The 9,737-nt window shown below is 43.5% G+C and overlaps 1 protein-coding gene across 1 annotated transcript in view; it reads left to right on the plus strand.

Annotated features, from left to right (window-relative positions):
- The window catches only part of LOC119178321 (uncharacterized), a 237,595-nt gene extending 229,245 nt beyond the window's left edge, over positions 1-8,350 (plus strand). Inside the window, exon 7 of the mRNA XM_037429509.2 lies at positions 1,780-8,350. Within this exon, the coding sequence (XP_037285406.2) occupies positions 1,780-1,952 (173 nt within the window). The 3' untranslated portion in view covers positions 1,953-8,350. The remainder of the gene's footprint in view (positions 1-1,779) is intronic.
- Positions 8,351-9,737: the final 1,387 nt, after the last annotated feature.

Here is a 9,737-nt window from a genome sequence, read left to right on the forward strand (position 1 = left end):
TGGGCATATTCCGCCATTTGTCGAGAGAAAAGAAAGCAATTTTTAGCTGACTTTGTTAATTTATTGTGAAATCCTGGCCGCGTGTTGTGCTCGAATATTTGGCTCGCGTGTTACCAGGAGCCTCTACTACTGATCGGCAGCGCTTTCTGACCATGCTCAAAAAGTGTTGCAGGGCCTCTTTAAGAGCCGTAGACACTGACATTCTCGTCTTGGAACTCTAGGCTTCGTTCGCTGAGTCACGCAACAGCACAGTGCCGAAGGTAAACAGTAAATATGCGACGCAGGCTGTTTTCGGAGAAGTGGTCGTGACGACATTCGACATCAAGTGGATAAACTGAACTCGCAACAGTGAAGACCAATGCTCACTGTAGCCTTCTAACACATCGCGCGATCTTTAAAGTGCAACATCTGCATAAAAATGCACGTTCAGAACCCCAGCCAGCTATCAACGACGCGGTCATACGAGTGGCAATACAGACGTCATCGTGACGCCGGCATGCCCGAAGGCCTCTACTGAGCTTTGTTTCCTTCGTGGTGGCAGCGCTTTCCTGCTGTATTGCTGCTTATCGATGGTCGCTTATCTTCTTCTCCCGATGCGAACGGAGCAGCGTCGTCATTGAGGGTGTTTTCGAAGGGAAAGTATGGATGCCCTGTTTGGTGCGTCGATTTTGGTTTCGCCTTCTAAATTAGCCAGATTTCACCGCTCTGCGGTGATTACCAGTGGCCCCATTTCATAAATTTGAAAGTGGCTATGGATTATACGCAGAAGCAACTTCAATTCGCCCATTTGACTAGTCTGCTTATTTCTACAGGTTAATAAACAGTTGATTGCATTAATTTCTACAATTACTGCCACTATTATTGTTTGATTGATATGTTAAATTTAACGCCCCAAACCACCATATGATTATAAGAGACGCCAAAATGGAGGGCTCCAAAAAGTTACACCACTTGGGGTTCTTTAATGTGCACCCAAATCTGAGCACACGGGCCTACAGCGTTTTCGCCTCCATCGAAAATACAGCCGCCGCAGCCGGGATTTGACCCGGCGACCTGGGGATGAGCAGCCAAGCAACCAAGCGATAATTTATTGCATATAAGTATCGTATTTAACCAACTCTATAGCACAGCTTTTTTTGAACAACAACAACAAAAGAAAAACAGACCTTATAGCCACATACTTGTTAGATTCGGTTAAAGATGCTTAAACTACCAAATAGCTGTATTTTTTTGGGGGGGGGGGGGTTCATATAAGTTAGGTGCGCGTTGGAATCGAGGACGTATTAGAGTTGGCCAAATACGCTATACATTTAGGAAGTGTGAATAACATGTTTTTTTATATTTGCTAGAAGTGTTCTTGTGATGTCTATTATTCTTGATCTATTTGCAATAAAAATTACGAAGATGCACGTTTAGTTGCTTGGATGAAGTATGGTTGCATTTGCGTCGATATCGTGTACATGGATTCTGAATGCGCTTACGAGTAAGAGAGCAATACGGCAGCAATAAGAGGCGATACGGCAATTATTTCTTATTCCTCTTTCTGTCAGGAAAAAAATACAATAAACTTGACTTCAATTCACTTCACTACAACAATATTCACTATATAACAGACCTACCATTGTATTTGAGCATATCTGCCTTCATTCTTCGCAACAGTGGAAGTGCTCTGATCTTTTTAACACAGTGGTGTTTTAGCCGGGGTTCACTATGACTCCACAGACGTGTTTCCGTCGCGGATACGATTTTCTCTCCTTCTTTCTTGCCTCTCACTCGCAGCTGGCCAGATCGAGATGAGCCCGCCGTACAAGACTTCCAAGGAGCCCATACAAGTGGGCGTGCCCCAGGAGAGCAGGCTCACCAGCGCCTCCTCGCGAGAGAGCGCGCCGGTGTTGGCTGTACTCGTGTCCGGCCTCTTGGCGGCGACTCTCCTGCGGCCCTTGTCACAATGAGCCTTCGTTGCGTATACCGCAAAGTTCGCTCGTGCCGCACGCATGATTTCTCGGTTATTTCGTCGCGCGACCTTCACGGCGATTTTCGCACGTGGCACCGCGCCACTGTCGCGTGCGATACACGCGTTGCAGGTTTCGTTAACTTGTTTTCCTTCTTTTGTTTCCTTTACCAACCACGTTAATCGAAGCATTTTCTGTGTTCGAGCGATAGGTTGCTGGAACTCGATACGTGCTGTGCCATTCAAAAATAAGAAAGGTACTCTTATCGGTATACGGTTGCAATCTAGAAGACTCGTGCGTCATCGAACATGTAGTGATAATTCTTTAAAGTTAGCACATTGGCCGCACAGAGAACGTGTTTTGGTGTGTTGAGTGATTGCGTAGCTTCAGAAAGTGCAGAAAAAGAAACACCGTACCAGTAAAGTATAACAAACGACAAGTGCTTGCGCGGTATTATGTTTTCTGCACTTTCAGAAGCTATGGATCAGTACGAACTAGTCCGGTCTTTATAGGCTTGCTGAACGAATAGACGGATATTTCGAAACAGTGCCGCTAGGCCAGATTGGAAAACTCCTGAAAATATCGTCTCTTCCTCAAAAGAAGTGTCGGTCTCTTCGGAGTGAAAGAACACTGTTTGACATGTAAGTGTGGTACTATGATACTGTCATTATCATGTCCTTGCCAAAGGAAGGGGCAAATCAAAATGAGACAGAGGGAAGTAGGCATGTCTTCACACAACTATGTTACGCTTTGCTGACGTTCCCGAAGTTACTATACTTTCCACCCGGTGAATTTCGCCTCTCGAGTCAGTGGTGTGACACTGCAAAGCGCACTTTCCTTCAGCGGTGCTCCACGGGCATTACAGTATACAAATGTTGGAGGCGCTGTTACTAGCGGTTTTAGGCACCGTGCGCTAAGTTAAAAAAATGTCTAGTGGTAAGCTCGAGGTTACTGACAACCTGGGCTACCAATGAGGGCTGTGTTGTGGAACTCGACTTCCATATATTTGGTCCACAACTCTGCGTATAAATAAGACCACTTATCATTATTTTTTTCTTTCTAAAGTTAGCTGTAATTCTTGCTTGTGCACATGCTTTTTTTACTTTTATATGTTACTGTATAGACTCCATCGTTGGGACACGTAAGAGCTTGCAAGTCGACGAATATCCTAAATAGCTTGCAGTTTCCTTACGATATGTTTATATCTTCTCATTATAGATTTATGTTTTATTAAAAATTTTTATATTTGTAAAAAATATGTCTATATTTTACGATACACTCGTACTTTCTCGTGATGAATGTTCTTGCCTGAACCTACTGAGACATGTTCAACTGAGTGCACTTCGGTCACTGCCTGCTTATTCACGCTCTATAGCACGCGAGTGCTTGCAGAACACACTGACAGGAGGTCATAGCAACTCGTTTTGGCTGTTGACGCAGGGGGCATTGCTCGCCCGAGCAAAATAAAAGCAGGCCAGGTTATCGTCGGTAATTCTGCTTCGCGCATCAACATGCTAGAACACGTAGGTTCTTCAACGTAGAATGGCAATGTTGTGGTAGAAAGGTGAAATAAAATGAATGCAGTTCCCGTTGTGGTTGTTCTCAAAGCACGAGCTGTGTACAGACGGGATTTTTTAAAGAGGGGCTACGAACGAGTGTGCAGGGAAGATATTCTCGTTGCATGCTATAACAAAGACTTACTGCGGCTGATACTGAAACATACGGGAGAACGTGGCGTTGCTGCCCCCTACTGCAGGCATAAGCATGTCAATGGGGTGTGAGGTAGAAATTTCTTGGAAAGCAAAATCAGAGCTGTTCGGTCGTTATTATATTCAAAAACTTGCTTAACCATGCTCAACTTCCTGCGCTAAAGGAAAGTCAGATCCTACTAAAGAAAGGTATGGGGAAGCCTTGCTATCTCCATACCTATTCTATTTAGTGAGAGGCGGGGGGAGGGGGGGCTGTTTCGTGTGCTCGAACCGTATTGCGCTTTTTGGCACATAAAAGCGTGTAAGGTAATCATAATAGCAGTCACTGCTTAGTCAACTTCAACTGCTGCGAATGCACTGAATTTTGTTCTCTTTATTAAGGATTTCAATGGACTTCACCATCGACAGCGCCGAGAAATAAGCGCCATCTAGGCTGTTTAGATGTAAAGAGCTGTGAATGTGTTGGTAATGCTTGTGAGCATTTCTATGGCAGCACTACATATTTTATAAAAATACTTTGTTGCACTACAGTAAATCTACTTATGTTTCCTGTTTCCTTCTTATCGTAGCATTGCAATTTTTCACGTATTTTATATGTTCTCACCGTTATTTCTCGGATGTTGCACACGTTTCGCGATGCCCATTCATGTTACAGTTATGAAGGGCCTGGCGTCCGTTATGACGTTTCCGGTGAAAAGTATGGTATCACCTCCTAAAACGCGGCAGACTTACTCACTAGTCATTGCGCCACTTTCTCTCACACAAATCACTCTCGCACATTCTCACTATCAGCACAGTGCACATGTGAAAGTATAACGAACACAAAAGGGCGTACTATATGTAGTGTTTTTTTTTTTCATTCTATATTGATCATAGCACCTTATAAATATTAGTTGTTCTTTTTTTTAGCGCCAATATTTTCTTTATTTTGCTCGTGTATATGTCTGCCGAAGTGTAGGGCTCGGCGTCGCGAATGCCTCACGGAACTGCCTGGATGCCTATATTACAACTTACGCGCACCTCGCACATTTAGAAGGGGCGATAATTTGTACAACTCTGTCGTTCTAGGCAGAAGAAACCCATGCAGCAGACGAACGTTTATTTGGTAGCGCGAGTATTGTGTTTATAGATTTTCACATCCCCGAAACCTTCGTGCAAAGAGTGGGAGACAGCAGTCTCTTGAACACACTATGCAGTAGACCACCAACGTTGCCGTTTCGTGTTTCACTGAACGGAACAAAATTAAGTTAATATGAATAGAATTTAATTATTCAAAAAAGTGAATATTGTGAAGGAACTAACAGCTGGGCGAACTTATAAATGGAACAAAAATTTTTGCGATTCTCGGAAAACGTGTTGCTATTCTATGCCTTTTTATTCAGTAGATTGGTCTCACTATATAGATGCACATCGTACGGGAATCGCTTGACGCGTTCTGAAAATCAGAACCGGTCGAGAAGAAGTAGATATCTGCTAGTCCCACTGCAACCTGTAAGGGTCGCCATCCGTGAACTACAAAAGAGAGAAGGGATGGCAGGAGAAATTATTGTACCAACTTTACCGTATACCAATAAAGGTGGCTGCGTTGTAATAAAGTATAAGCTCTTCGCTGCGCGGGATCGATATTTAAGTGAATAACGTTAGAGGTGCACCATTTCCTCTAAAAGCCATGGCGAGCTTTTGTCACCATGGCCGCAAAGGCTAAAAGCTTTGCTTAACTGCGTGAATGTTTCGTTAACTGCAGGATAGAATATGCCTGCATTTTATGCTTTTAAGCATTGCCCTTTCTTTTTAGTGTGGCTCACTACCGTAAGCAATCGCCTTTGAATTACACTCGTTTCTTTATTGTCAGCTTTGCTCACATTACTTCATTCTACATTGAACATCCTCAAAACATTTTCTGAATTTGACAGCTTTTTAGCGTACTTTGTTCTCGTGTTCACATATAGCAGGAAGGGGGGAACCACACCGATAGCACAGGAGGCTATCAGTTGTCACCTTTACAACAAAGAGATCAAAAGTATTCATTGCCTTTGAACATTCCTTTCTGTTGCATCGTAATTCGACTGCGCAGCCGTTTTACCGACGAGCAAAACTTTACTCGCGTGGACTTTGATCTTCTCTCGCTCTGAGGAAACATTCGTTGGTCGAGAAGACGTCTTCACATTCCAATTATTTAGATCCACTCACGAAAGATGCGTGTGCTCTATGGCAGTATGACTTTTGCCGTTGCGTTTATTCCCCTGGTGCGATTTTAGATAATCCTGATCATATCCCAGAAAGCCTTTTTTCTTCTTCGGATATTACTAACGACATATAAACAGTTATCTAAGGGCGTAGCACTAAACATAACTACACAAACTAGCTCGATTTGTGTGGTGTTAGTAACGGCAGTTCTTGCGAGCATGGCTTTGACGAGTGCATCATGTCTGCACGTCACGTTAATACACGTGACGAAGATAGATGACCACATTAGGTGGCCTCATGCACGTCCTAAACTTTGCTTTATCCGTCGCAAGCGGGAACGAATGATACAGAAGACTGGCATGGCCGTATCTACACGTTACGAGGAAATTCAAAATATCTCTTAGGGATGGCAATAGAAGCGAATCTCGAGGGAACACATTCACTGCCAGGGAACTTATTTTTTGTCTCCTCGACCTATTTTTTTATTTATAAAGAGCGACTGGGTGACAAAGATCAAATGAAAGAATAAAAATATTGCACTCGCTGAATGACCTGACCTGTGTTTAGTTTTTTGGCAGGATGGTCTATAAAGTGAAATGACTATAAAACGAGCAAAAACTTTATGAGAAAGAGACAACAATGAATGAGCGAGCTGCTCTGAATTCATGTTTTATTGTAGAAGACTCTGGACTAAGATACGTTAAAAACGAATGAGGAAAGGCAATAAACTGAAAGCAGGCAGCTTAGCTTGATTAGAGTTATGGTTCATCTACTCTTCAAAGATTGGGAAGTAATAAGTGGCGGAAAAACACAAAAGGCGCAAGTAGGCTTTCTGTGATCGAAAAAACTTGTAATAAAACGTCTTTATTTGTAAAAAAAAAACTAATCTTAAGTGCTCCACATTTCTTTCGTCATTCCGCTTCTGTGGGCTGTCTGGGCGTGGTTAGATGCGCCGTACACCTTCTCCAACGGCTAAGCATGAAGCGAGATGGCCGCGCACCGTTAAGTGGTGTACTTTTCCTCACAACGGCGGTGTTTTTTTTTTCGGGGGGGGGGGGGGTGCGAAGATTTTGCAAAGATTATATGCTTTCATGGGAAGTGCAAGTGGTCTGGTCATACGTGCTTAGCTGTTGTTTGTGGCGTTACAGGAGGCATTATTGTGACATTTATTTTTTTCCCAAGTAATTTTGTAGCGTTCGTTCGCAACCTTCATTATTGCAAAAATTTAATTGAGGATGCAGTTTATGTAGAGGTCAAGGTGAAGAGCTCTAAAGAGATTTGAACTTGAGATTGTTGGTACTACTTTACTACAGGAAAGAGCGCAAACACAAAGTAGAAAATAGACAGTCTGAACGCGGCGCTTTTCAGTCTGTTTTTTCTTGGGCATCTGTGTTTGCACAATCTCTTGAAACAGAGCTTCTTGAAACGAGAGAATGAAGTGAAAAAAGCCAAGCAAGAACGCTGACTCTATTCCGTAAAGGAAAAAGATAATTATAGCAAAAGGAAAATATATTGGCGCATGAAAAAAGCGAGGGTAATGAAAATAGCTAGTCACCTTTTATCGATGCTTTTATTTTCTCCTCTGGGGTAACCGTTTTCTGCTTTCCAGAATGTATGGTGAATTTGCCTCCTTTCATATGCGTAAAATTGTGTTGTTCGGTTGAAAGTTGGTGCTCGTCCTTGACGTTTTTTTTCTTGTCCCCTTCACAAGAAGTTGTACCGTTTACTGCGAATTCAAAGCGAGCCAGGACAAACTATACCGTTAGTAACAAAGTCATGCATGCGTTGCTAGTTAATATTGACTCGTACGTGCAGTAAGCGCAGTTGTATTTCAAGTATGTTTCTTACTGGTGTGATGTAGTTCGCATTTTGCTCTTCTTTAGTAATTTTGATTGATCGTTGTGATAACTGCGTCACTGGAGGCCTGTTTGTTCATTGTCTAGCACAACACTATAGTTAGAGCTGCTCTTATTATTCTCTGTGTTTTCTTTTTCACGATCGCAATACAGTGAAATGGTCACCACAACTAGTCGTACAACTCTGTCTTAGAAGTGGTGCGTGTGTGCATGTTTGTATGCTTTGGTTATCCCAAACGAAAGAAGGCAAAACGCATCGCGTGGAAGACTTAGTTAGGCTGTCCTTATTATTACTAGTTATTATTATTTCCTGCGTGCATATTTAGGCAGGCTTTGGGCAATCATGGTCTGTAGAACTTGTTTCTAAGCACGCTGCAGTGAGCGCACGCCTTCTCCCTTCTCGTCTGCTGTCTGGTATCAAACAGCGATCATTGATGCTTTTTGGCTGCTAAGCTGCCTGTAGTTATGCTGCGCTGCGTTTGCCTGCTCCAGAATTGTCGAAGCGGTTATTTTGTTTCTTAGCGTGCGCGATTTCAAACTAATGTGTGTGCGAAACATGGCTGTTTTTTTATCACTACTTCTGATAAACATATCAGAGTGCACCGGCTTGATGTGAACGTGTAAATAAAGGAATATTAGAGAGGTAGGTGTGTGTCTGTCTACTGTCTCGGTGTTCTTTTCTTTCTCTTTCATTTAGCTTCCTGGCCTCGTAATGTGCAAGACCTAAATATAGCTGGTGGTGTAAAGTTATCTGGACATCACAATAATCCCCTTTTTTTTCTGTTCACGAGGTTTTATCGTGTACCTAACACCCGTACTGTCATGGATCAAACACCTACAATATGCTTGTCATTGATCGTCTAAACACCGTTATGACTGAAAAGAAATGACGAAACTGCAGCCTAATAAGTACTACCGGTCGGCGAAAATTCGTTTTTACTCAAATCGAAGAATATAATATCACACGTACAGGTCTAACATACACGCATAGTTAAAGTAACACGAGAGAGAGAGAGCGTGCGATATATATTGTCACGGGGTCGTGACGTAAATGAAGGAAGCAGGCTGCAGGTCAAATAATAAACTGTTTAATGGGACCGAACGTGTGGCCACGTAATCTGTAAGGTTCACGAAATTGGCGTAATTTTAAGAAAATGATCCACTACTGCCTCGAAGCTTCTCTAACACCGTAGACGCGGTTTGCGGTGAACATAGTGTAACGGGGCGATAACAAAACTTGAAGGAAGGAACGTGGCATTGCCCACCTCTGAAGAAGGCATCGTCCCAATGCTGCAGCAAAAGTTCAGTAAAAGGTAAATGAACAATAAGTACAAGCACAATAACAAAATACAGTCCTCAGGTTTGCGCATGAAATGGCTTGATGCGCACGACATGGACGACTTCAGGTCGAGCACGGCGCCGTTGAGAGTTCGTAATGCCATCGGGAACAACCTCGTATTCCTGTGGTCCGAAATGTCGAACTACTCTGTACGGTCCGAAGTACCGTCGCAAAAGTTTTTCACTGAGCCCACGTCGGCGAATCGGCGTCCATACACAAACACGGTCTCCGGACTGGTACTGCACGAAACTTCGTCGAAGATTATAACGACTGCTGTCGGTCGCCTACTGATTCATGATGCGCAGGCGAATGAGTTGGCGAGCTTCTTCCGCACGCTGAAGGTAAGCAGTGACGTCGAGGTTCTATTCGTCGGCAACGTTTGGAAGCACAGCGTCGAGCGTCGTCGCCGAACTCCTTCCATAGAGCAACTTGTACGGAGGCATATGTGTCGTAAAGGGTGCTTACCAGCGCAAACGACAGGGCAGGAGGGGACAGGAGAAAAGACGAGACACGTGCAAGTTTCCGTTGCCGAGGGCCTGCTGCGTGAACTTAAGGCCAAAGGGACAGATAATGCAGTCCTACCTGTCACAGCTAGACAGGCTTTCGCCGTGGTTCCATATATGCACAAGATAGCGCACAATCTTAAGAAAGTGGCACAGCGAGTTAATGTGAAGGTGGTCTTTACGGCCCTTCA

The sequence above is a fragment of the Rhipicephalus microplus genome, chromosome 1, assembly GCF_043290135.1.
Source record: "Rhipicephalus microplus isolate Deutch F79 chromosome 1, USDA_Rmic, whole genome shotgun sequence".
Classification (NCBI taxonomy): Eukaryota; Metazoa; Arthropoda; class Arachnida; order Ixodida; family Ixodidae; genus Rhipicephalus; species Rhipicephalus microplus.